The sequence below is a fragment of the Osmerus eperlanus genome, chromosome 13 (genome assembly GCF_963692335.1).
Source record: "Osmerus eperlanus chromosome 13, fOsmEpe2.1, whole genome shotgun sequence".
NCBI lineage: Eukaryota > Metazoa > Chordata > Actinopteri > Osmeriformes > Osmeridae > Osmerus > Osmerus eperlanus.
Window position 1 is genome coordinate 6,681,681 of NC_085030.1, and position 27,958 is coordinate 6,709,638.

The 27,958-nt window shown below is 44.0% G+C and overlaps 1 protein-coding gene across 4 annotated transcripts; it reads left to right on the plus strand.

Annotated features, from left to right (window-relative positions):
- neurl1b (neuralized E3 ubiquitin protein ligase 1B) lies at window positions 1-27,908 on the plus strand. 4 transcript variants are annotated; one of them, XM_062476036.1, is made up of 6 exons: window positions 1-207; window positions 22,489-22,736; window positions 22,996-23,329; window positions 24,732-25,478; window positions 26,532-26,657; window positions 27,028-27,908. In XM_062476036.1, the coding sequence occupies exons 1-6, from the start codon at window positions 114-116 to the stop codon at window positions 27,273-27,275; spliced, it is 1,797 nt and encodes a 598-aa protein (XP_062332020.1). In that variant the 5' UTR covers window positions 1-113; the 3' UTR covers window positions 27,276-27,908. The 4 variants fall into 4 exon arrangements, with proteins under 4 accessions (XP_062332020.1, XP_062332021.1, XP_062332022.1 ...); XM_062476037.1 differs by having other exon boundaries at window positions 22,492-22,736; XM_062476038.1 differs by lacking the exon at window positions 1-207 and adding an exon at window positions 15,018-15,306.
- Window positions 27,909-27,958: the final 50 nt, after the last annotated feature.

Consider the following 27,958-nt stretch of genomic DNA (forward strand, 5'->3'; position numbering starts at 1 on the left):
TTAAGGCGGGATTTTTGGGGGATTAAAGTTGGTTCCTCGCTAAGTTTAGCCTACAACCAGAGAAACGCAAACAAAAAGGCTTTTTTAAGTGCTTTCGCGTTTAGAAAATAATCATGGGAAACAAAGAATCATCGTTCATGTCCAGTCCCTTCATCCCATACAATCAGACGATTGATGCCAGTGGACACAAATGCGCGAGCAGAGACGGTGAGTATTTTGATTAAAATAGCAAATACAACAGAATTTGCATTTTGGGTCAATTATGACACACCTCTTTATTACTGTGTACAGTATGGATTTGTTATCCTCCTAAAGTCTTGGGTGATTGGGTGATGTACCCGTTGTGATTAATTTAATTTAGACACCAGGCTGTTTATGCATTTCCACTAGATGGCATCGTTTTGTGTACCTGACCGGCATGTTCGACGGAGCAACAAAATGCCTAGATCTTAACAAGGCAAAGAACATCTTTTGATGTTGTGTAAATGGAATGTTTCAATGTTCTGTTTTCAAGCTGCAAATCTTTTAGATACATATATTTAATAAATATGCATATTATTCTACTTTAATGTGGTCTCATATATGTACTTCATATGTACTTGGCTGTAAACATGTGCCATGACCTGTGAAACTCAGGGTATTAAGACATGTGGACAGTCCAGGAGAGGAAGTGGTCACTTGAAAGCAGATAATGTTCTGTTGACTCAAGCAACAGGTGGGATTGTGTAACATGTCCAGTAAGTTCCCATGTCTATATTTGACGTCCGAGGGCTAGGGATCCCTCTGGAAGTATACTCAGAATGTACCTGCGCAGGACCTTGGTGTCGCGTTAATTGGGTGTGCTCAAGCCTTCGGCAAGGGCACAACCTTTGTTCTCTCACATATATATTATTATTGGGTGTGCTTTGCCTTCGGCAAGGGCACAACCTTTGTTCTCTCACATATATATTATTATTTTTATTATTCTTTTTGCCCCCCTAAAACTCAGTCAATATTTGGCCTACATAGACAACCTAGGTGTCAAAAGTTTCGTCTTGGTACCGATTGAGTTGCTTGTATTGGGATTTACGTTCCGTTGCATGGTTTAGGCTTAGGTTAAGTTTTTGTGGCGAAAAGTGAAGCTAACGGTGGCTAATTTGCTAGCCACAGTCACTGACGTTACTAACGTCACTACGTCACTAACGTCACGAAAACTCGCGTGACTACCTCTAGCAGAACATTAGTTTAGCAGCTCGTTAACTTCTGGGAGATAACTAAGCTAACTACTTTACTGCAAGGCAGCTGCAGAAACGCCACAAGCAAAGAGGCCAGGGTGATAACTATTTACTAATTTTACTTTGTGATATGACACACAATTGTGATGTGTAATGTACAATATAAGCTGACATTATTAAGGAAGTACATCTACTTTCGGAAACAGTAGTTTACTATTTCACTGAAGTATTAGCATCATGACATTAGCCTCTGTTGCCCGGGCAACACATAACAGTGGTCTATGATGCATCTGTTTTCAATCGTTAAAATAAACATTCCTCACAAATACGTTTTCGTTGTAGGATTTATTATGACATTAGATTACAAGTAAACGATTTGTGGGTGAAATTATCATTACCTGTCGTTTCAAACCAGTGTAGCTCACTGCAACGCTGTAGCCTACGCGAGACACTACAAAAACATCTACACAGCTGTTTAGAAAGTCAAACGGCAACAGAACATGTTCGGCACTCCCCTTACTTAAATCAAAAGTCTATCTAACTACTAACCTGAACTTCATTGCCACAGCCTAAATGTTGTCCATCTGTTCATGAAAATAATTAATTTCAGCCTAAACCGTACAACGGAACGTTAAATCCAATTCAACCAACGCAATCGCTACCAAGACGAACACAGCAGTAGTCTAGTACTGTACTGTAGTAGTACAATTTACTGGGGCAGCTTCTCCACACAGGGCTATATCGCACTTGGCGTTGTTACTGACAATGATCGCTACCAGTGAGCTTTTTATGAATGAGCGATTTTCCACTAAATAAATGTCAAGCTTATTTACATTTTGGGGGGCATATTTTCAGTTAGCAGATGGTACTGTTTGAATCGCGATTCCATCTTCTACTGCCGGGTAACGTCGTAGAATAATCTTCAAAGGGGGTTCTTTATTAATGAATGAATGCAATGAGTAGGCTAAATGCCTGAAAATATCATGAGAAGGGAAAAACTTAAAATGACGTTTAAGTCATAGAGATTAGGTCAATTTTTAGACCAGTCTGCCATATTTATTCGTTTTGATTCAACGATGAGGCTGCCTCTTGCAGGGGAAATGAGAAGACATCTATTTCATTCTACACTTCACTCGTATTTTCAGTTGTAAATGAGCAGCAAAAAATAAGCTTTTAAATCTATGTAATCTTTATAAATAATAAGTATGCATTTTTATATAAAATATACAGAAATATCAGTTGTAAAAATGTCATTCAAAAACGGACCCCTGTGCAACCGACGAAAGCAAGCACACCCTACAATTTCCCCAGAAATTGTACCCTCTCTAGTTATTATTATTATTTTTATTTCTTTTTGCCCCCCTAAAACTCAGTCAATATTTGGCCTACATAGACAACGTAGGTGTCAAAAGTTTGTCTTGGTAGCGATTGAGTTGCTTCTATTGGAATTTACGTTCCGTTGCATGGTTTAGGCTGAAGTTAAGTTTTTGTGGCGAAAAGTGAAGCTAACGGTGGCTAATTTGCTAGCCACAGTCACTGACGTTACTAACGTCGCTACGTCACTAACGTCACGAAAACACGCGTGACTACCTTTGGCAGAACATTCGTTTCGCATCTGTTAACTTGGGGGATAGCTAGGCTAACTATAGCTTTACTGCAAGGCAGCTGCAGAAACGCCACAAGCAAAGAGGCCAGGGTGATAACTATTTACTCATTTTACTTTGTGATATGACACACAATTGTGATGTATAATGTACAGTATAAGCTGATATTATTAAGGAAGTACATCTACTTTCGGAAACAGTAGTCTACTATTTCACTGAAGTATTAGCATCATGACATTAGCCTGTGTTGCCCGGGCAACACATACTACAGTGGTTTATGATGTAGCGTTATCTGTTTTCAATCGTTAAAATAAACATTCCTCACATATACATTTTCGTTGTAGGATTTATTCTGACATTAGTAAACGATTTGTTGGTGAAATTACCATTACCTGTGGTTTCAAACCAGTGTAGCTCACTGCAACGCTGTAGCTTACGCGAGACACACGACAAAAACATCTAACTTACACAGCTGTTTAGGAAGTCAAACGGCGACAGAACATGTTCGGCACTCCCCTTACTTAAATCAAAAGTCTATCTAACTACTAACCTGAACTTCATTGCCACAGCCTAAACGTTGTCAATCTGTTCATGAAAATAATTAATTTCAGCTTAAACCGTACAACGGAACGTTAAATCCAATTCAACCAACGCAATCGCTACCAAGACGAACACAGCAGTAGTCTAGTACTGTACCGTAGTAGTACAATTTACCGGGGCAGCTTCTCCACACAGGGCTATATCGCATTTTGCGTTGTTACTGACAATGATCGCTACCAGTGAGCTTTTTATAAATGAGCGATTTTCCACTAAATAAATGTCAAGCTTATTTACGTTTTGGGGGGCATATTTTCAGTTAGCAGATGGTACTGTTTGAATCGCGATTCCATCTTCTACTGCCGGGTAACGTCGTAGAATAATCTTCAAAGGGGGTTCTTTATTAATGAATGAATGCAATGAGTAGGCTAAATGCCTGAAAATATCATGAGAAGGGAAAAACTTAAAATGACGTTTAAATCATAGAGATTAGGTCAATTTTTACACCAAATTTATTAGTTTTGATTCAACGATGAGGCTGCCTCTTGCAGGGGAAATGAGAAGACATCTATTTCATTCTACACTTCACTCGTATTTTCAGTTGTAAATGAGCAGCAAAAAAAAATGCTTTTAAATCTATGTAATCTTTATAAATAATAAGTATGCATTTTTATATAACATATACAGAAATATCAGTTGTAAAAATGTCATTCAAAAACGGACCCCTGTGCAACCGACGCAAGCAAGCACACCCTACAATTTCCCCAGAAATTGTACCCTCTCTAGTTTCATCTGCTGTGAAGTTCAACGACATTGGTGTGCACTTCCACAAAAGCAGCTCATGAAAGCAACAGGAGGATGATTTAGTGAGGGATTTCAAAGAGTCAGAGGAGAGAATTATATTTATCCACTGTAAAGGTCAGTTTCATCTGGATTTAAGCATAGAAAGGGTTTAGGAGTACCACAACATAGTTTACAGTTGAGTTCACATGAATTCACGAAGAGTAAAACTGTCTTTTCCCTATCCTCTATGCTTGGTTGTGCAATTTGTTCTTGAATTGTCATTAGTAGATACATTGCGAGCAGTAGGAGGCTGGATGATCTGTTATCAGAGATGGCTCAGGACTGGACCATTTCTCCAATGGGGCTCTTAGGTGGCTTAGTTAAACATTTAGCACCATCTCAATTATTCAAGAGCAGGGCTCTGTTTGCCATTCTTTATGTGTGTAACAGAGATAAGGCATATTATTGCCATATAATAATACTAACCCAATCCATTTTTATATCCAATATTACTGTACTCCTTCTCTTCTGTGGTCCACTGTCTCAGTTTAGATACTCTGTAAAATACTCTAATAATCTCTCTCTCCCTCTCTCTCTCTCTCTCTGCTACATCACTGGTGCTGTTCTGATGCGCTTCATGTATATAGGACAGTCCTCCTCCATACAACCAGCCAGTGCATTTAAAATGAGTTGGAGATGAAGATGGCCTTTTCAACTTTCTACTGTCTCTAAAGCTCTGCTGTTGTGTCAGACAGATGACTAGAAGGTGACTAAGCCTGCAGACTCATTGACTGCTATCACATGAGTTTCCTCATCGCTTTTTCCACTCCATGTCATGTGTCAGTAGCAGCATGCGGTCAGTCGTTCGATCCTAAACCCTGTCAGAGTGCACTACACACAGGAAGGTCCCCCACAATGCATTAGTCAGAGCCTGAGTTCCTCATCCTGAGATGAACTTCCTCCTCAGCCATCTCTCAGCTTTCTCCCGTGTTCTCTACAGCTCCTACCCCTGTTCCTAGTACAGCACCCAGCTGGCCAGGGGGTTTGGGCGTAGGTAACACACAGGAACACAGACGGGATGACCCCCTTTTTGACCCTTATGTGTAAGCACCGGTTAATACCATTTGACAGACAGAACCATTTTCCTGAAACAGCCATTCCACATCATAGATGTATTTCATTCCACGTATGCAAGAGTTCATAACAAAAAAAAATCAATTTTACATAGATCAGTATTCACAAAAGGAACTTCAAGACTAACTCAGTCCTTGGTTTCAGTGGAGATGCAGACACATGCATGAGGGTTATGTTCCCCTGGGTCAAGAGTTGATTGGAATGTGTTACGTGTAAATATATGTACATATTAACAAGTCAGTTGGCATTCCTCAACCACTGATATTAGAAGAGCTGTCTCTAAGTATCAAGAGTGCTAGAGAAGAAAAAAGTAGTTGAAAATAATCACGGACGTCATGCCAATAGCTTTAGCTCCTGCTTGTTTTGTTAATAAAAGAAAAGAATCCCTTGGGAGAGTCGATGCAGTTTCGGGAGGAAGTTCCCATATTTACAAGTTCCTAAAATAGCCCCTGTCATGTTGCACTCTCAGTATATCAGTGTCCCGTCCTAGGCAGGGGGCCCACACAAGTTTCCCACGTGTCATAGACCAATGTCATGACAAGCCAGAGAGAGAGATGGAGAAAAACAAAAACGGGAACAGTGGGGGAATATGGAGGAGTACATTTTTTTAAATACAGTCATTGAAAGAGATGCATCTCAGAATATCTGGAGCCGGAGAGAGACCCGCGTGAGAGCAGTTCAGATGAAGAGAGGATGATTGACTGAATGGAAATGAGATGTGGATGGGTGAAAGGAAAAGACGGGGCCCAGATGGACGGAAGCCCCACAGCAGGGACGGAGGTGTCAGAGGTGGACGGCGTGTCTGTGAGACCGACCTTCTCGTTTCCTCCCCTCCAATCAAACGGACGGTTATGTAACCCGATGTTCAGCCAGGGCACCGCCTTGGTCTTTCATCAGGGACGAGGAGTGCAAAGCGGTGCGGTGCTTTGGCACGCAAGAATCGGGGCGCTGTGAAATGCGACGTGATTCCCTTCGGCATAGCCCTATATTTACCTCTTAGCTCCTAAACAACATCTTGCACATGACCTCATCGTGGGATATTTTAATTGTCTCCTGGCCCTTCCTGACAGCTGCCTTTGATGTGTGGAACGCAGCCACTCTATAGAGAGAGATACAGCACATTCCAGTGATTTGCAGCGACAGCACACGTCTATTCTATAAGGTGTCATTTACAGTCAAAGCATCCTTGACATCACGTTGGAGAATGCCACCAAATATAATAAATGACCTGTGTATCAATCCACCCCCATCTTTGGGTAACATGACAATTAAATACAGATATCAGTAGATCTTTGCTCAACAAAGGACCATGGATCATGCTTCTATAAAAATAAGCTTCTGCTGTTCTTCTTCAGAAGAAAAAAGTCTTATTTTCTTGTCTTTATTTTCATACAATTCCCTTTACAATGCTGTTTGTGTTGAGGTGGGCCTATGCATGAGGCCGCCAAAACAAGCAGATTTGAATCATAGGAAAACAGGGAGCCTGGCCTTAGGCCTGCTGCTGAGATCAACCCTGCTTCCTGATGCAGCTGCAGCCTGCATCTATGTTCTATGCATCTACGTTTGCCTTGGAGGACAGGGTCATTTGTTGACATTTGGACAAAGGATGTTAACTGGAATGCCTTTCGGAGGAATGACGAGGGAAGTAGAAGAACAGCGTTTCTGTCTGACCCAGAGTTGCTGTACTATTCTATTCATGTGAAACAGAAATGAAGTGTCATGTCTGCTGAAACTCTGTGGAGAAGAGTATCAGGGCAAGGTGCAGCAGCAGTGAGTAAGAGGGGGACACCAAGTGGGGTAGAGAAGCACACCTCACAGCTGTTGCACCGACAATGGCCACTCTCCCTCTGGGTATGTGTACCAGAGCCTGATCTTTACCCACCCAGGAGTGCTGCCGACTGGAACATACCTTTTGCCTCAGGGCCCCTTCAGTTTATTAGAGTGCTATCAAGCAGTTGTTCATTGTTGACATCTTTTTCCATGCAGTGGAAAGTAGGGGGACGGAAAGATGGCAGGGCATTTGCTGCAGCCAACGACCTGGTAGCTGGATGGAGAAAGACAGGAGTTTTCCCCTGAAACCTACAGAACAGTGATTATCTTGTTGCAATTGTTATGAGTGTGAAAAGGGGAGGACGTTGATGACAGTTGGTATTCAAAATTTGACCTGTTTAATCGGTCTGCCATGTCATCTCAATGGTGCCCTTATTTGGGAGATGCAACTGGATACTCTGACTTTGAAATCACCTTTAACGGTTCAAAGGAACAGAGCATTCTAACTGGACATGGCTCTCAGGGGCTTGGACTACTTTTGTGACAGTTGACGTGATTGTACAGTGCACCCACAGCTGTGTAATGGGAGATGTTATCTCCGCCTCAAAGAGTGTCGATTATGTGTCCTTCAGAGTGACACAACCTGAGGGAGAGTAGAGGCATGGTGGAAGTCGAGTCCGCTCTGCTTCTCTGTACACCCGGGTGCTTCTATCTGCAACAGAGGTGGAGATGAATTGTTCCCTATCAAGAGGAAATGCATTCATTTGTGCGTTGCTTTCAGTCACTTCTAATGGACGCTGTTGAGAATCGGTGGTATTTGTGCCGACCTCAAGTTGATCTCTGCCACACAGTGACATGATATCAGTTTGACCTCTGACCTGTGTTGGCTGGGTCTGCGTGGTCCCTCAGCCTCCTCCGTCTTCCCAGGCTAATCTAGAGCTGGACAGTCTCTGTGTCACCCACGTTTCCCTGAGAGGGGATGGAGAGGGGCCACTCATACAAAAACATTCCAGAGGGAAAAACAGTTAGCCTTAATTCAGCCAGAGTCTCTATGTGTATGTATATCAATGGAATGGAAACAGAGTTTTGGAAGCAGAACCTGTGTACTGTACTGGGTCAGAAGCTACAGCCTGTATTCTATTTGACACTGGGATGGAAGTTGGAGCATAACACACAAAGAAAGGAGGCGTATGCTCAGCACTGGCTGTGTGATTCCTCAAACGTATTGTTACCTTTGTAAACAGCATGTATCAGGCTTTTGTGCAATTCATTCAAACCATGTAGGGCAGTGACATGCTAATGGTCTTTAAAGTAAGATATTTTGGATGCCATTGTGTTGCATAACAGGTTAGAAACATCCATGTATAGGAGGACTAATAACAGATGTACAGAAGTAGCTTACCTCACATTCTTCTCATTACATTGGCCGTGTTTGTACACATTCTGTCCTGCCCCATCTGTTGTTCCTCACAATCATTTCACTTCATGGAAACATTATAATGTTCCATGCACTGTTAAGCTGTCCTTGCTTGTTTAGAAAGAGGCTTCAGTGTCCTTTTCCCACCTGTGGAGAGAATGGACTGTGTGTAATAATAGCCACCCTATTCTGCTCCTGTGGTATGTGGTCCCCCTTCCCCTCCAAGGCTTTGTTGGCCAGTTAGACCCCTGTGGTCAAGGTCAAGGTGGTCCATGGTCTTTGTTAAGGGAACGCCGCAGAATTCCCCTTGGCAAGATAGGAATTGCACTCTCAAGTACTTCATGAGGAATGGGCCTATATTGGAAATTATTTTAGGATTCCTACAAGAAGTAACCTTGAAATCTCCATGTCTTGGCATGGTTTTGTGTGTCTGTGATAATATCTACATAGTAATTCATACGGTAAGTTGAACATGTCAAGAAAGAATATCCTAACTGTAAACAAAGGGAGGTGTGTGCTTTCTGGTTGAAACCACCCAGGCTATATCTTTCAGACTGTGGAGCTGTCACAGATCTGCGTGTGTGTGTTTGTGTGTGTGTGTGTGGAGCTTTCACAGTCCGATTGTTCCACTATGAGGGATTTGCTGCTGAATGTGTTACTCAAGGAGCAGAAAAGCTCAATCACATTTCTGTCAAAGGAATGAGGTATGCATTGATTGCCCACAAGCGCAATGAGAGATGAGATCATTTGATCAAACACATTAAATGGGAGCAACAAAAGTAGCCTAATGGATGAAAATGGGAGAATTGGAAAAGCTAAAAGCCACAAAGCACATCTGCTCGGCAGCATTCCCCCAAAACCGCATTTCTCTTTTTTCTACACAATATCTTAGAGCAGAGCAATTTCGAGGTCAAGATTCAGTAGCCTGCAGGCAGATTCTGAAAAACCAGAAAATGCTAGTGGAGCGATTTCCCGAACTGTGTCATAAATTCTAATGACGTTAGCTTAATTGGGATTTTGTTAACTACTAGATTCCTTGTTATATATTTACCGCAAGTTACCCTCTGTGCTTTTTTAATGGGGGTACACCATGGCACTAGTCACTGTAACTGTTGTATAAAACATAGGACCTCTTGCAACTGAACAACTTCCTCTGTTCCAAAGGGCTTTCTCACTTACACACACATGGATATAAGCTAGTCATAAACACATGAAGACAGAGCAAATCAACTTCCACTGAACGATTGAACATGGCAATGCCGAGATGTACATCTAACTAATGCTGTAAAACTAACACAAAGCATTGTGACCAACCCCTGGTAAGCACTTTGTTGCGTAGTGAGTCACAGATGGCCTTGAGGTTGCATGTTCCCTTCAAGCTCCCAGCCAGCAACATACACGCTGTCACCAACCAAGCCTTCAATGGCTGAAGTGAAATAGATACGGTACTATTTAAAACGTCTTTAATGAAAACCCAAACAGCCCTCATTTCATGCTTTGAAAACGTTCTTCATGTTTTTCGGGCGGTTATCTCACCTACCGATGAAATATGGCTGAGACGGGTTCAGATAGGTTCAGTGCTTGTTTGACAGAACTTTGTGTGGATTCACAGTAAATATGACAAAAACATTGACACTCCTGCCCAGATGGTCCTTCTGGTTTCCTTCTGTCCTCATTTGGAGACTGGACACCACTAACACCTGTGGTCAGAGTCTCTACAATGTGCCTCCAGCTAAAAATACTCTAAAGTTGTTTTGAAAATAAATTCCAAAGGTGATGGATAGATGATGATATCTTTGGAATGAGGTTCATGGTTTAAGGAGTATCATCCCCATAAGGAGATAAAGATTGTCAGTTGACTGGGAGGAGGGCAAGAAGAAGCAGGCAATGTTGTTTCACAGTCGTGTATTTCCTGTTAGTCCTTCGGCGCGGCTTCCGTTTCTCATCCCGGAGAACACTGAGACAATAGGCGTCTGGGAGGAAGCCAGACCACTGTCCACACATCTGCTAAAATGGACTGCTACTTACCGCATTTATTTCACTGAGAATCATGGCTTCCACTGAGGAACAACATACTGTGACCTAGTTCCCCTCCCCCCCCTTGAATTGTGACCGACCACAAAACAGCACTATGCAGCAATTCACAATGTCAAATTATGCCTTTCAAGATTGTAATTCTTCATTATATATTATTTTTACCACAAAAACAGTTAAGGGTTTCACAATGCTCACAATAACCCCCCCCCCCCCATCTCACCTGCCTGCTTACTTTCTGGTATGATTGCAGGGTCACCCAGGGTCAGGGGCTGACAGTTTATGCAATCCTTTGATTTAGATTAAACCAATGGAAAAGAAGCCAGGGACTTCCAAAAACCTGAGTGCAGTGTATCTGTCCTGTGTGTCTGGTGAGCTGTGAGATCATTCATAATGGTTTGTTGTTCTGTTCTATGGGGCTGGATTGTCTAGCAGGTGATTTAGCTCTTCTGATGCATTTGTATCACTGTAGGCTTGAGCATCGATGTCTGATATGAATGGGTGTAGCATCCTAATTTTCACTTCATGTGTAGTAAAATACCTAGGCTAAAAAGCTTGTGAAATGCAGGAATGTAACACAAAGAAATTCACAAATAATCTATGGACAGTTTTATTCACTGTAGAGAACATTTTATTAATCAAGTGTGTTTTTTGTCTAATACTCAACATTTGCCTGGTATCCATACCAAAGTTGTGTTTTCAATTTACCAAGGTCTGAGCCTGCTGAAGTGAATCCAAGCATGTGTTCTTCCTGCACAAGACCACCACAACATTCAGTGTCATAATACAAAGATTTTACAAAATAAGGACAATCTGTGAACACTGAGCATGTGGCAATATGTCCCCTTCAAATCAAGAGCAAATGCTGCAGAGTTGCTTTGATTGCACTCTGGTGGTCTGATGATTTTTGAGAGGATTTCATTGAAGACAGGTTGCCATTAAATGGTACATTGACATATTGACTGGTTTTAATCTTTGTGAATAACCTCCTTTGAATGTTTAAATGACCTCAAAGTTGCAAGAAGAGCATCAGCCATTACAGTACATTGGATGTGTCTCAGGTGATGTCATCCTAGCGCCCCCAGACCTGAATATACACACTTCTGATGTGAGATGATACTTCAAAACTTGATGATGATGATCGCTGCTCACAACGAAACCAGATGTGAGGGCAACCTTTTTCTCTTTGTAAAAAACAAGTCCCGGGTCCTTTTGGCACACTATCGTGAAGAGGAAATAAGTGAAACACTGTGATATGAATGAGTGTCTTTGTGCCAAGCCCATGTGTCAGAGATGGCTGTTCTTCCTTGGAGAAGGTGGATCTCTGCTGTATGACTCACTCCAGCCATTAGATCAGTGGCTTTGGATGGCAGCCCTCTCCTACGCTCAGACCACCACATTCGACAAACCTCCCAAACGGCCATCTGCTCAGCATTTCTCCAGAGCCTCTCGATCTTTAAAGGGGGAATTAAAATACTGCAAATAAAACACTTTGCAGTCCAAGGACCAGTCACTCTCTCTCTCTCTACCGCATGGCAGCCGTCTGCAGAGCTGCAGGCCAACTTTCCTTTTGCAAACCAGGCAGTGACTGACTGTGTCCTCCTGAAAACAGCATACTCTTCTTCTCTCCACGGTCCAAATGAGATGCATCTCGGACATCTAGCTACCAGGAAAAAGGGCAGCAAACCACTGTATCTCGTCGGTAATGAGCCTCTTTTGTTTGACATCTAAAGAGATGCAACTTTAGTTAGCTGTGTCCTTCACCTACTTTGGGGGTTTATGTGCAGAGCCAGCAACCGTAAACCTGTCTTTGTGTCAGAAACATCTCCAAGGCTTGTTTATTTCCATGACAACAGTTAGACTGACAGTTCTGTGTCAGCAGGGGCCAAGAGTCAAAGGTAGGAGTGGTATATACAGTACGTAGTTGTAAAATATGACATGGTGTCTGAAATATGGCAGGAGAAGGGGAGGAGAGGAGAAACACCAATGACAAACTCTCTAAACCAAGGTTTTTTGTTGAACATTCCAGTGTCAGTGGCCAGGATGGATGGGATGTTTTACTCTCCAGGAAGCCCACAGGTGTTATCAACAGAGGATGGCTCTCTCCCTTTGGAAGATTCCACTACAATCGGAATGACAGATTTAGGCAGGGTTACGACACACTAGAATGTTGACTGGTACCAGGAAGAGGGACCATATCTCCCCGATATTGGCCTCTCTTTACTGGTACCAGTCAAATATAGAATAGATTTTAAGGTGTTGTTACTTGTTTTTAAAGCTTTACATGGATTGGCTCCATTGTATATTTCAGATCTCCTTATGTTGTATCACACTTCCAGGCCCCTTAGATCATCGAACCAGCTCCTTTTAGCCATTCTACAGACTCGGATGGAAACAAAAGGTGATTGTGCCTTTTCAGGTGTGGGCCCTAGTCTGTGGAATAAATTGCCCATTTTTATCAGGTCATCCCCCATCACCGAGACATTTAAGTCTCGTCTTAAAACGTATTTTTATTCTTTGGCTTTCGAGTCAGTTTAGGGTCACTCGTGCTTAATTGTTTTGTTTGTCTGTTGTTTCTATTTATTGTTGTTTGCCTTATTTGATAACTTTGTACAGCACTTTGGTCAGCTAGGCAGGTTAGGTTTTTAAATGTTCTTTATAAATAAACAGACTTGACTTGACACTGTGTAACAAGCCTAATGTGTGCGATGAACTGAGAACTCGCAGAAGAGCCAACTGTTCTCCTCAAATAGAGGGTCACCTCCTGCCTATAATCTGTGCTTCACACACCCTGCCAAAGCCTTTCTTAATTGAAGGAGCAGAGGAGAGAATGGACGCTTAATCACTTTGGGGATGAAAGCAACCACAGTGTCATTAGGCTTTCCTTTACACCACACATTTTGTGCTCATGCTATCAGGCCGACGTCAGAGGGAAAAGGAGAGCACTTGTTACCGTGGCACTGCTAGTGTTTACATGGCTTGCTTGATTGCGACCTCCATCATTGCCCTCACGCTCACTTCCTGTGTTAATCCCCTTCGACATGGCAGCTCTTTCTTTCCGAGGCAATGACAAGGGTGTGGAGGAATTCTACTTCTGCTTGAGTTCACCCCACAAACACTATTCTCTGAAGACTCATAAGGGCCGTAATTTCCTACTAACACAAACAACATTGAACAGAAGGAAACAAAACGGTTTTGTTCGTTGAGCTATATTTAGCGAAGCCCTCCTACCCCCCTACACCAGTCTCTCACAGGACTAATCTGGCCGGGATCAAACATGACCTTATAGACAGTAAGGGCAGTCTGAATCCCACCCATGAGAGATAGCTCCCTTCGGTGGAGTGAAGGATGTGCACCATGAATAGCAATTAATTGGAGTGCAAGGTTCCATGGATGAAATAATCAATTAAATCGCATCCCATCCAGCCATATGAAAGTACTTAATTTAGAAAATGTTTCCAATTAAATTCACTCCCCTTCACTTCTCCCGAGTCACGTCAGCACCAAACATTGATGTTCCATCCCCACGCATCCACACTGTTCAGGGTCTAGGCTCCTCTTGCCCTTCTCATAATCCCCTGGTCATCTCTGACCATCCCTGTGCTTTGCCCATTTGAACCTGACAGGGCTGTGGCTATGACAGCACCCCGGGCCTCTCTGGCTCCACATCCAGACATCCAGTCAGAAAGACAGAAGACAAAGCCTTCCTGTCATCACTAGTATTACAGACATCCAACCAGCCTCCAACAAAGCTCCCAGCCCTACTGCCTTCCAGCCCAGCCTCCCAGCCCCCCAGTCCACTCAACCTGGGCTCCTCAGAGACCAGCAGGGTTCAGAAGGCAGGAAACAGCTTGAGAGAAGCGGTCAAGGCTGTGTGGAAGAAGACAGGGGAGACTGTGGGAGGATGGGTGGGTGGAAAAGATGGGATTTCCTCACAAATTGTTTGGACTCTTTTCAATAGTAGGCATTTTGGCATGATTTCACTATGCACATCGAATTAGATTGATAATATTAATTAGCAAACAATTAGATGTATTTTTACAAACTGATTTTGCTTCATGAGTTGTAGTGTAGTCACTAGTCTGCTATGGAAACATACCTTGTGAGGAGAACTGGGTGTTTCCCTTCAAGGGGGATATTCCTGGGGCAGGAAGATTACGTCATTCAACAATGAACAAAGCTAGCAGTTTGATGTTATCAGATTTACCACTGTCTCAAAAAGTCTTTCAGACTAAGTCTTTTCAGACATTATTCACGTCATACTTTCGTCAGACATTCAAGCACAGTAGAAACTGATTGCCATGGTGGTTTGCTGTATTTCACTAGGGCCTTTATGTAGCCTATTGATAGATTTATTTTATCCAGACTATCCCATGACAGTAATAGAAAAGCATACAGACAATTAGACATTGTTATCAGCAGATGGAGTCAGTCCTGTGTGCCGGTTGAGAGGGAGCGACGCATACTGTGTCTTTAAAGTCGTGCTGTAGTGAGACTATACTACAGGAGGGGAGGGGGGCTGCTGCGCGCTAGTTATCGAAATACTGGGAGAGCCGTTGGGACTGCCTGCCTGTCCGTAGCAGCTCCAGCCAAGATAAGAGGAGCATGTTCACGCTTGAGTGGGAAGATACGGTGCCGTTCAAACGGTTCTAACATACTTAGACTGAAAAGCTCATCTGTAGCAACGCATTGCACCGCTTTTATACGTGTATAAATGGATGGACATCGAAATATTGCATTCAAAATTCACTTGTCAACCGGTGACACAAATTACTGGAAATAATGGGGAACACGACACCTAAACCTCTGATAGGTAAGATTTTACACATTCATGAGGTCAACACTACTACTACTTATAGCCTTTATCAATCAATATTTGAGACCGTAGTAAGGCGTCAGGTTGCGTTAAATCTGTGTTGATAAATATGGCATGTCCTAAATTTTGCGACTTGCTTCACTGTACACCCTTGGCATTGGCTCCCTTGACAACTGTCTTGACAAGCTGCAGAGATGCGCGCTACTGCGTGGGACAGATTCCCAAGTAGCTCTTGGAAATAAAAGGTGTAGCGGATTATTTTTAATTGCTCAATTAGATTTCATATCCTGATACATTTGTTTATGGTTAGGTTAAAATCATGTGTGTCAACGCCTGATTGATCTGATCATCAAGCATGTCACTTTCAATATTTATGGTATATATAACCCCAACCCTAAAACTTAATTAACTTAATGTGACAGTTAAAATACTTAAATGTCATAACTTTATAATAGATGACCAGTACAAATATTTTTAACTGCCCACTTTTTTTTCAGTTAATACTTAGTCAAATTAGTATGTTTTCAGGTCACAATGTTTCCCTAAAACTGATTTTCCACCTCGACAGAGCAGATTTCTTGCCTTGCATTTATGCATCTTAGTATTCAAAACAGCCATCCGATTCCTCATTGTCCGTGGCTTCAGTCAGATTAGTCAGTGTCTTATTGAGATGGTGTGAGCCACCAGGCCATTCACAGCTTGCAGGTCCAACCTGCACAGGTAGTCAGATAGACACTGTGTCACAGGAGCCAGCAGTGGGTGTAGAGGGGCAACAGTTAGCCAGAGACGCGTGGGCATCTGAGAAGTGCAGCACAGTTCAGCCCTGAGTCCTACAGAGGTTTTTTGACCGCCTCTTCATCCTTCGATACTCAGTCTAAATGGGTACAAACACACGCCAGGTGGTTATCAAGAGCTGGGCCCTACAGACAGAGAGCAAAACACAAACACACTTCAATGCCACACTTCAGTCGTTGACAGCAAGGAACAGGGGAGACTGTGTTTGGCCATCCTGTTGTGAGGTCATTGATGAAGTGGTGTTTATACGAGCCTACACGTCCCACAAACTTGAGACATTTTAAACCTGTGGTCAACGGGCTGGTCAATGAGCCAGGCGGAGTTAAGGCAAAGTCATCAGATCTGAAATTTTACGACCTTCCCAGAGAAAATCCAGGAGCACAGCGCCATAGCAACACCGACAAAGCACTAAACAGCCAGTGACATCTGATATGGTATGCTGTGAAAGCATTGTAGGGAGGGGACAGCATGCCGGTGTGCTCCATTTATAATCCATTTATCATGGTCAAGCCAGCATCTCTATGTGAGGTACATGTCTTAGGTATCTGAAGTAGCTTAGCCAGCTGACCTGCAGGTCTCGGCTGCTGTTTCTGCTTGATGCAGTGCTCTCGTGTGTTCTGCTGCTTCCATGATCTCCAGAAAGTGGAGCTCCCTCCACCTTCGGTGTGTTTTGTTCATGTCACATAAACCGAATATTTCCATCACAAAGCACTTTAGATGATTAATCTCATCATTATTTCTTTCATGGGGACCATTTAAGAATGAGAGGGGTGCAGCCGTGCATGGTACCGCATTCGGTCTCTAAAAATAAACTAATCACATGTGTGAGAGCCATTCTGGGGAGGAGGAGGAGGAAGAGGAGGCCAAGCTTTTGACATTAATGGCCCCCAAGCCTCTGTTAGACTGTGATTCCTAACCAAATCTCCAATGAGCTGCCTCAGCCACCCTCTGCCTCCTGTCTCCCTCTATCTCTATCCTTCCACGCCTCTCTCTCTCCTCCTGTCTCTACCCTCTCCCCCCTCTCATTCTCTCTCTCTCTCTCTCTCTCTCTCTCTCTCTCTGTCTCTCTCTTTCCTCTCCTCCTATCTGTCTGTCCCTCACCCTTTCTATTCCTCCCCTTCTTTTCAATCCCCCTCTCCCATCTCCAAGAGTGCGATAAGAAAACAGCGCAATTCACTCTAGCAGACACTTAGATTAGACAGTTGGCTGAGTTTAACCCTGTGTCTTTGGGTGAGGTCATCTGGGCTTGGCAGTTATTGTGTGACCAGGATCCTGTACTCCTGAGCTGCCTAGAACAGGCTTGCATTGGTTTCTTAATTTATCCAATAATTATCCGTTTAAAGGGCTGGTTTAAACTAGTTGTGCACTGAGCTTCTGGCTTTCTGAAAAACAGGAGTAATACATGACTTGATGTCAGTAAGACCACTGAACAGTAGGATGTATACATGAATCCAGAGATGGTTCATGTATGAGGCATATTTGCATAGCTATGCCACTGGCTGATTACATATGGAGAATAAATGCTTTCACGCCTAGACAGATTTGAAGCTGTACTATATATAGCGTGATTAAAGCTATACCGTAAATCTAAGACTCTTCGGGGCTTTGTTTTTGGAAAACAAAGGTAGACATGGCCGGATGAATACAAGACATATCTAAAGCTGACACTGACCCCATATGTCAGTCCTCCCTTAGCTGTGTGACCATGCCCTTCTTCTAATAATGGAAACCAAGTAGCTATATCAGTCTGCTCTTCTCTCTGATGTGACACCGATCACTTCAAGCTGCCTGAGTGCCCCTGTCAGGGAGGTAGTTGAGCAGGAGACATACAGCAAGCTAGGTCTATACCGTCTGGTTCTGTTTGCCAGCTCTCCAGTAAGCTAGCTTGCTGCCCCCACGGCTGTGCCTTGACAGTAGCTTCAGAGTTTGTTATACGTCACAGTGCAGCCCCATAGGGGGAGAGGGGCCGGGCAGAGAGCAGCAGAGATATTACAGATGTTCACCACAGCCTCCTACTTCAAAACGTAATTATGGATAATGTCCTATATGGGAAATGTGCTGTGGTACATTTCACTGAGTGATTCTCCTAATGTAGATTAGAGTGAATATGCACATAGTTGATGTGAATTCATTCTCTAAAGAAATGATAGCCAAGGGCCCAGGGCCAGGGGGAGGGATGTAGCCTCAGAACTCTTCTTGGGATAAGAAAGGCTGCTCCAGCTCTTTGGAGCGCTGGCTGTGTTCAGAGGCTAGGAAAACAATTACCTTCTTTATCGACTTTTTAATATTCTCCCACTGTAAACCAGCAGCAATGGCTGTAGGAACAAATTCAATCAGATCTTTGTTTGTCGGACTCGTAAATCTTAGAGCTAGTCATCATTGATCTGTGTGTAGACCCATAGCCTGCCTGTCTCAGCCTGGTTCTGGGCAGAGAAAATGGCTCTAAGGCCTGGTCGGATTGGATCAAAGACAGAGTTCTAGGAGGCCGTGATTACCAGTAAATCTTGCTCCTCTGTAGAACCAGTGTCACCCTATCAGCTCACCATCTAAACATAGCTCTGGAAACAGATGAAAGAGGCTATTTAGAATGTGTTTGTGCTAATGTCTCGGAGTGTGCGGGACCCATTAATAGATGGTAGAATTATTCTTTTGTTGACGTTGGTGTGTTTTATTATTTCACCTTGTGGGGGTTTGAGGTCTGTTTCATCTCTGTTGCCGAACTACGTCCCAGTCAGGGCAAGGCATGAGCCATGCTAGTACACTGCCCCTCTGTACAGAGTGTATCCATTCAGCAAAAGGTTTTCTTCATCATCTGCTGAAGAAAAAGGACAGGAGTATAGTCTCTGAGGGGTCTTGATATAAATGGTTATGTTGGAGGGGTGGGAAGATCCTAGATGCATGCGGTGAGACGCAGGACAGATTTGGAGCAGTGTGGGGACATAGCACAACGTTTCTATACAGTAAATATAGGTTACAGTCTAAAATAGGCTATTAGGTACAATCTGACTGTAGATGGATGGCCTTATAGTGTCACTGTGGGAAAGGAAGGGTCAGGGACTGTGGCTTGTACTGCATTCCTAACCTCTGGCCTCCACACCAACACTCAGCCTCCACACCAACACTCAGCCCCACAGCTAATGCTGGCTGTTGACTCTGCTCGATTAAGAACAGCTGCTATCAGTCATATTACCATCCTGACATCTCAGTCACCCAAAAAAGCTATTTGGAAACTGCTTGAATGGACCTCATAATCTTAGTTGGGTGTGCTCAAGCCTTCGGCGAGAGCACAACCTTTGTTCTCTCACATATATATTTATTGTGAGAATGCTGTTAAGCATTCTCACTATTGTTTTCCTGTTTCTCTTTATTATTATTATTGTGAGAATGCTGTTCAGCATTCTCACTATTGTTTTTCAACTTCTTAGTTCTTCCGCTGGTTTTTTGGCCTTTAACTAGTCCTGGGTCTCGGAAAATATCCTTATATTTTGGATTGGACGTATAGTTTTGCGTCTAGGTCAACTTGTTTGAGGTGTGGATGCTAGGTAAATGTTCGTTTTTCTCTCTGCCTTGCTCGTTAGCTATCACAGCTGCGCCATCACCGTGGCAACCAAACAAACAAGCACCAGGAAAGCAAAAGGAACACGTTTTTGAAACTGCAGGTAGAGTCGTATTTCTGACTGCACAGACATATAAAGAATATCTCTGGTTTCGGCAGAGTCTTGGGTCTCGGAAAATATCCTTATATTTTGGATTGGACGTACAGTTTTGCGTCTAGGTTATCTTGTTTGAGGTGTGGATTCTAGCTACATTTCTCTTATTCTCTGCCCTCAGCGCGTTAGCAATCATAGCTGCACCATCACCGTAACGACAGACACGCACCACTCAGTCTCTCACACAGGTGATTGGTACGTTTACTTGACCATGAGAAACACGATTACTAGCAATTGTCGGTTTATGCCAATAATACGATTACTCCGTTTACATGTGTAATTAGTTATGCGATTACTCAATAAACACGTCTACATGATTCTTTTTTATTAATCGTTGTATGCTCCACGGACAAAACTTGCACCATCATCCTTCTGCAACAAAGTGTCTCCGTGTCTTCCTGTATCGGCTCTACTGCTGTATGTTTCATTCCATCAACACATCCAACTAAGAAATCCGAGTAAACGCATAGGCTACATCTGCTACTGCTATTACTATCCCAACTATAATTTAATCTGTTAAAACGATAATATTCTTGTTACGACTAGCTAGCCTACTTCTTCTGTTTAACAGTTCAGCTTTCAGCTTCTCCCACATTGTAGGCTATTTTAGCTCTTAGCTTTGTTAAGATGATGCAGTTCAGCTTCCACACTGCCTCTTTTGTGTCACTCACACATTTTTGAAATTCATTTCAGCTTGCGGGTATTTTCTCATTTCTCACTTTTATACTTTTTAAAATATAAAGGTTTTTGTGCAAATTATTCTCCCTTTTAAAGTAATGGTAAATCCTTTCAAATCATTGTTGGAATGCTACTCCAGCCCCTTTCAAAAATACCTTTCGGTTGCTTTGAAGCTTCAGCTTATAACTTTCTACTAAATTTTCACTATTTTCGGCTTTTTTAGCATGGTCAGCTATCCCCATTCAGGTTTTCAGCATTCTCACTTTTCTAGTTATTATTTATTTTTGCCCCCCTAAATCTTTGTCAATATTTGGCCTAAATAGACAACCTAGGTGTCAAAAGTTTCGTCTTGGTAGCGATTGAGTTGGTTGTATTTTTATTTACGTTCCGTTGCATGGTTTAGGCTCAAGTTAAGTTTTTGTGGCGAAAAGTGAAGCTAACGGTGGCTAATTTGCTAGCCACAGTCACTGACGTTACTTACGTCACTAACGTCACGAAAACACGCGTGACTACCTTTGGCAGAACATTCGTTTCGCATCTGTTAACTTGGGGGATAGCTAGGCTAACTATAGCTTTACTGCAAGGCAGCTGCAGAAACGCCACAAGCAAAGAGGCCAGGGTGATAACTATTTACTCATTTTACTTTGTGATATGACACACAATTGTGATGTGTAATGTACAATATAAGCTTATTTTATTAAGGAAGTACATCTACTTTCGGAAACAGTAGTCTACTATTTCACTGAAGTATTAGCATCATGACATTAGCCTGTGTTGCCCGGGCAACACATACTACAGTGGTCTATGATGTATCTGTTTACAATCGTTAGAATAAACATTCCTCACATATACATTTTCGTTGTAGGATTTATTCTGACATTAGTAAACGATTTGTTGGTGAAATTACCATTACCTGTGGTTTCAAACCAGTGTAGCTCACTGCAACGCTGTAGCTTACGCGAGACACACTACAAAAACATCTACAGTACACAGCTGTTTAGGAAGTCAAACGGCGACAGAACATGTTCGGCACTCCCCTTACTTAAATCAAAAGTCTATCTAACTACTAACCTGAACTTCATTGCCACAGCCTAAACGTTGTCAATCTGTTCATGAAAATAATTAATTTCAGCTTAAACCGTACAACGGAACGTTAAATCCAATTCAACCAACGCAATCGCTACCAAGACGAACACAGCAGTAGTCTACTGTACTGTACTGTAGTAGTACAATTTACCGGGGCAGCTTCTCCACACAGGGCTATATCGCATTTTGCATTGTTACTGACAATGATCGCTACCAGTGAGCTTCTTATGAATGAGCGATTTTCCACTAAATAAATGTCAAGCTTATTTACGTTTTGGGGGGCATATTTTCAGTTAGCAGATGGTACTGTTTGAATCGCGATTCCATCTTCTACTGCCGGGTAACGTCGTAGAATAATCTTCAAAGGGGGTTCTTTATTAATGAATGAATGCAATGAGTAGGCTAAATGCCTGAAAATATCATGAGAAGGGAAAAACTTAAAATGACGTTTAAGTCATAGAGATTAGGTCAATTTTTACGATGAGGCTGCCTCTTGCAGGGGAAATGAGAAGACATCTATTTCATTCTACACTTCACTCGTATTTTCAGTTGTAAATGAGCAGCAAAAAAAGAAGCTTTTAAATCTATGTAATCTTTATAAATAATAAGTATGCATTTTTATATAAAATATACAGAAATATCAGTTGTAAAAATGTCATTCAAAAACGGACCCCTGTGCAACCGACGAAAGCAAGCACACCCTACAATTTCCCCAGAAATTGTACCCTCTCTAGTTTTATCTTAGTACAAATTACCTCACTCCAAGGTTTTTTTCTTTAATGAATTTATTCAGACATTTTTTTAATCAATGATGAGTAAACTATTCATTATTACTTCATTCAGTATTTTTTTTTGTAGCCCAAACTATCAGTGATTGATCAATCAATCACTCTGCCCTAATGTGCCCCAGCAGATGGGACTCTGCAGCCCCGCCCGGTGGTGAGCAGGCAGTACTACACCCTTCCTAATGGAGGTGCAGGTGTGGAGAGACGAACGTCGGCCCCCCCGGCCAGCCTCAGCCTGGAGTCGCCCCGCTTCCATCCCCACGCCAAGGGCAAGAACATCCGCCTGGATGGCCAGTTGCGACGCGCCACGCGTAAAAACAGCTTCTGTAATGGCATCACATTCAGCCAGAGACCTGTTCGCCTCTACGAGAAGGTAAGGGTATCAAGCTGAGGTGAAGCTGCTGTTATCATGGCATGGTCACGCTAAAACTCAGCCACACTCGAAAAACATTCATTTATATTTAATACATAACGATCCATCCAACTGATTTGAATAATTCCAACATGCTACCAACGCAAAAAACTAAACCTTCAGTTGGCATAGGTAGAATCCATAAACATTCATCACATATTGTCTGATGAGTTTACCGTGATGATGCAGCTGCCCCGCGTCACCTGACCTCTCCCCTCAGGTGCGTCTGCGTCTGTCTGGCGTCCACACGGGCTGGAGCGGAGCGCTGCGCTTCGGCTTCACCAGTCTGGACCCTGGCGAGCTGGCCTCGGCAGACATCCCCAAGTACGCGTGTCCGGACCTGGTGACGCGACCGGGCTACTGGGCCAAGGCCCTGCCTGAGAGGCTGGCTCTCAGGGACAACGTGCTAGCCTTCTGGGTGGACCGCCACGGACGGGTCTTCTACAGCATCAACGAGGGCGAGCCAATCCTGTTCCACTGTGGCCTCAGTATCGGCTGCCCCCTCTGGACCATCATCGACATCTACGGCATCACCCAGGAGGTCACGCTGCTAGGTGAGCTGGCGACACGTGCCAAGGTCACACTGCTGGTTGAACTGAGAAGAAACTGGTTGAAACATGCTGTAGGATGCAGGTTTTGACATGCTAAATATACATGCTGCTCTCTGAGGCGTTGCTAGCTATAGGTGTCTGTATGTAAAGTGACTCAGTGACTTGTAGACAGTTGTACATGTAGACCTCGTTAGTCAGCGGTTTGAATCCTCATATCATTGTCAGGGCGTAGGACCTTATGCTCCGTGACAAAATATTTCGAACTTGATTAACATTAAGGAAGGGCTGATGTTTGAGGACTAAGCATTAGGGAGTGGGGCTCAGTATCTGGTCTAGTGTTTACAACCGTCCTCAGATACAGCGATGTTGCTAGCTAGTAAATCTGCATGCTCTCCAAGACTGAGAGAGACACAACATGGGGAGATAAGTAGGAACCAGGCCACAGACGTCAACCAGTAGCCCCCTACCCCCGGCCCCTCTCTCTCTTACTTTCTCACTCTGTCTTTCCCCTCTCTCACTACGCTCTCCCTACTCTCTCTCCGTCTCTCTACGCTAGTGTTTATCTTCAGGCTGACAGGAGCTATGGCCATGTTTGGTAAAGGCGTGTGATCCCCAGAGCTCTGCTGAGCGGCCAGAGCGCTCCACTGCTCCAGCATCACTGGAAACAGTCATGAGCAGCAGCGTCTCCAGCCAAGACGGCCTCTTAGGCCCTGACTTGTCTACACCAAAGCCATAACATAGGGGGGAATTAAGGCATACTTAGGATTCTAATAAAACACGACACTCGAAATAAACAGGTTGTGAAGTCACGGATGTGGAGAGTTAAAGTGCGCTGCTCGTTTGGTACATTTACATTTACATTTATTCATTTAGCAGACGCTTTTATCCAAAGCGACTTCCAAGAGAGAGCTTTACAAAGTGCATAGGTCACTGATCATAACAACGAGATAGCCACAAAACATTGCGAGTAGCCAAAACATGAAGCACACATTGTGAACAACCAAAATAAGTGCCAAAGGGAAGAACCATAAGAGCATGTAGTTAAACAAGTTACAATTAAACAACATGAACTGCTATAAGTGCAAGTGTACCTGTGGAAAAAAGCAAGCAACAATAATAAAAACAATATATCACAGCGAGTACAAAAATTTAAGTCAGTTACCACTAACCACAAGAGCAACAAGTCTCTAAGCAAGAGTCATTGTGATCCTTGAGGAAACTAACATCGGGTCAAGCGAACCATTCCTAAGTACCGTTGTACTCCCGGAACAAGTGCGTCTTGAGCCTTGGAGCCTGGTAAATAACAAACAAAAGAAAATATATTTGGGGTTTGAAGGTGACACACACACATTGAAGCTTCCCTGAATGGAGCCCCTGTCTGACCCTCTGTCTCGCCCCTCCACAGAGAGCACGTTTGCGGAGAGTGTGGGCTCCAGCTGCCTCAGCGCGGCACGTCTGAGTGCCTACCTGCCCCAGAGCAGCCACGACTCAGCCAACTACAGCAACAACCAGCTGGAGAACAACCAGGCCGCCGCCGCCGCCAAGATGGCCGCCACCCTCCAACTCAACAACTGCAGCCAGCTTATCCCTTGCTGTTCCACTACCTCCACCTCCTCCTCCACTCCCACCACCTCCTCCTCCGCCTTCTCTGCCCCCAGGGTGGTCCGGGGCCTGCCCTCCCCTCTGGACAACGACCTGCACTTTCACCCTGTCCGTGGGCCTGACGTCATCCTTTCCGCCGACCGATCGGCCGCCTGCATCCACTTTCTGGACAGCAGCAGGACCCTGGTGTTCAGCGACCGGCCGCTGCATGTGGGTGAGACTCTGTACGTGGAGGTGGGCCACCTGGGCCTGCCCTACTTTGGCGCGCTGCTTTTTGGGGTTACCTCCTGTGACCCAGGGAGCCTGCACGCTGGGGAGCTGCCGGCCGACCCAGAGGTCCTACTGGACCGTAAGGAGTACTGGGTGGTGTACCGGGGTTTCCCCATGCCCTGCTCCGGGGACGTGCTGAGCTTCAGCCTGCTGCCCAGTGGAGAGGTGCACCACGGGGTGAACGGAGCAGCCCGCGGCAGGCTGCTGTGTGTGGACTCCTCCCAGGTCCTCTGGGCCTTCTTCACCCTACATGGAGCTGTCAACAGACTCAGGATACTGGGTGAGACAACCTATTGTTCACTCTGGGTTGGTGTATAAAACTGTTAACGAGCGCGAAGGATGAGCTCGGCATAGAAAAATGTGAAACTGGGATCTGAGTGGTGTTTGCTCATGTGACAAGTGTCAAGAAGTTAGTTTGGAAATACATTTTTAATTCACCTTAAGTGGACTTAAATCGGGTGGAACCATTTTTTGTTTACTTTTCTTCACATCCTGAGTACAGTTTATTGGGATGTATAGAATTATTGTCTGGACAGTAGAAATTTTTTTGTTTTTTCATATCTCTCAATTAACTTATTTGCTGTTCAATCAATGCTCCTCAGACTTTCAATATAATTTAACACTTTTCACAAATACTGTGTTAGCCGGCTACGGCACCAAAGCGGTAGCACACAGATGAGCAGTATTTATACACAGGACTGAGTTTAACTAATTCAACTACACTAGTGTACAAGCTACAGACTGTGCTAGTTTATCTTGTCAATCAATAAGGGCGCAGGACAAGCACTGCAGGACAAACAGCAAAACCTCTTTTTGGAGCTCAGAGTTGTAACGTCTAAACGTTGTTGTTTCCCCCCCCCCCCCTGTGGTAGCAACAGTTGACCACAATCACATTCCCTGCTTGTCCATGTTTCAACAGCTCATCCTGTTTCGCTAGGTTTTCCCAGACCTGAAGGAATGCTGTGGCGTAGTCAATCCCCTCGGCCCCTCTCTGGTTTATTTTTGGTTGTGACTTAGCTGACCTATCCCAGATCTCCCACAAGTCCCTATGGAAGCCTGACGCTTTGTTGAATTACAGCCCAGTGGGAGCTTGTCAGTGACGTCAACATAACTAAGGAATAGTCACTTAAAAATATATATAAAATTGGTACTGTCCAATTTGACAGAACATGAGCACCACACCAAATCCCCAATTCTTTTTTGTTACGACAAATCAGAGAGGGACAAGATGAGATGTTGAATAGTTGACTGGACAGTGTTCTCATCCTAAACCTAGAAAAAGAACAATAAAATGTGTCTTTGATTGGAGTGTCTGTGCTTGTCTTTACTACAGGCACTATGCAGTCCAGCCCCGCCTCCTTGTCCCCCGGCAGCTCCCAGAGCAGCAGCACAGATGACAGTGACTCTGACCTGGCCTTCAGCGTCAACCGATCGTCCTCTGCCTCCGAGTCCTCCCTGGGTACATGACCAACCCTCACCTCTCTCACAGACTACTCACACACACCCTCCACCCTAACTCCCGCGCAGCACACTCACACTTCCTCTTTCCCAACCCTACCCTCTCTCACAGACTACTCACACACACCCTCCACCCTAACTCCCGCGCAGCACACTCACACTTCCTCTTTCCCAACCCTACCCTCGAACTACTCACACACACACCTTTCATCACATTGTTTATGGTCATTGCGTGTAATCATTTGAATACTGTCACACTGTATTCATGGCTAGTTCTTTCCTATAGGAATAAAAAGTTTTTTTTTAAATATATATATCTATTTCCCGTTGCCCTTACTTTAATACATCCTGTCTTGTGTCTGTCTCCTCAGTGACAGCCCCCAGCTCCCCCCTCAGTCCCCCGGTCTCTCCCACGCTCTCCGCTCCAGAGCTGCCTCCTGCTGGTAAGAACGGGGAGTGCACCGTGTGTTTCGACCAGGAGGTGGACACGGTCATCTACACCTGCGGACACATGTGTCTGTGTAACGACTGCGGGCTGAAGCTGAAGAGACAGATCAACGCCTGCTGCCCCATCTGCCGGAGGCCCATCAAGGACGTTATCAAGACGTATCGACCCTGATTGGAGCGGCATGCTCAGGGCCGGCCAGGGCCCAGGTGCTCGGTGTCTGCACTCGAAGGGCACAGGGTCTCTGGAATTGGAGGGACTCAATCCTAGCCCCGATGAGATCCTACCTGCCTGGCACTGAGCTTCCACCACCCTCAGCAAGCCCAGGACTCTGGCTGCTTGTGTCCAATTCCCTGAGACTACCCTTCTCAGACTATGTAGTGCTAAAGCGGTGTCTCCGTCTAGTTCAGTTTCTATTTACAGCTAAGGCAAGGGCTGTTGTGGGGACATGCCTCAATCAGCCCAATGTTTGTCTGTCCCTTCCCTACATCTCCATCACATGCTCCAGTTGCCCTAGGTCCTTGTGGATGAACAGTTCGAGGGGCTCTTCTGTGAATACTCATCTCATCCCAGATCTATTCATCCTAACCACTTGGACTGCTGTATATCCATTTAGGACCCTTTCCAAAAGGATCATTCTAGTGCCTTACACAATGTTTGTCAAATGTCTATATGTCCTAAGAAGTAACTAAGATGACAATCCTTTTTGTTATATTTGTAAAATACATTGCTGAGTTTTGTGAAAATCACATTTGTAGAAATGATCAGAGCTTATACTGAAGTTATTGTATGTTTCCCAAATGGCCATATTGAGTCAGTGACTCATTCAGGAGCTTCATGATGAACAGAAGCAGCCC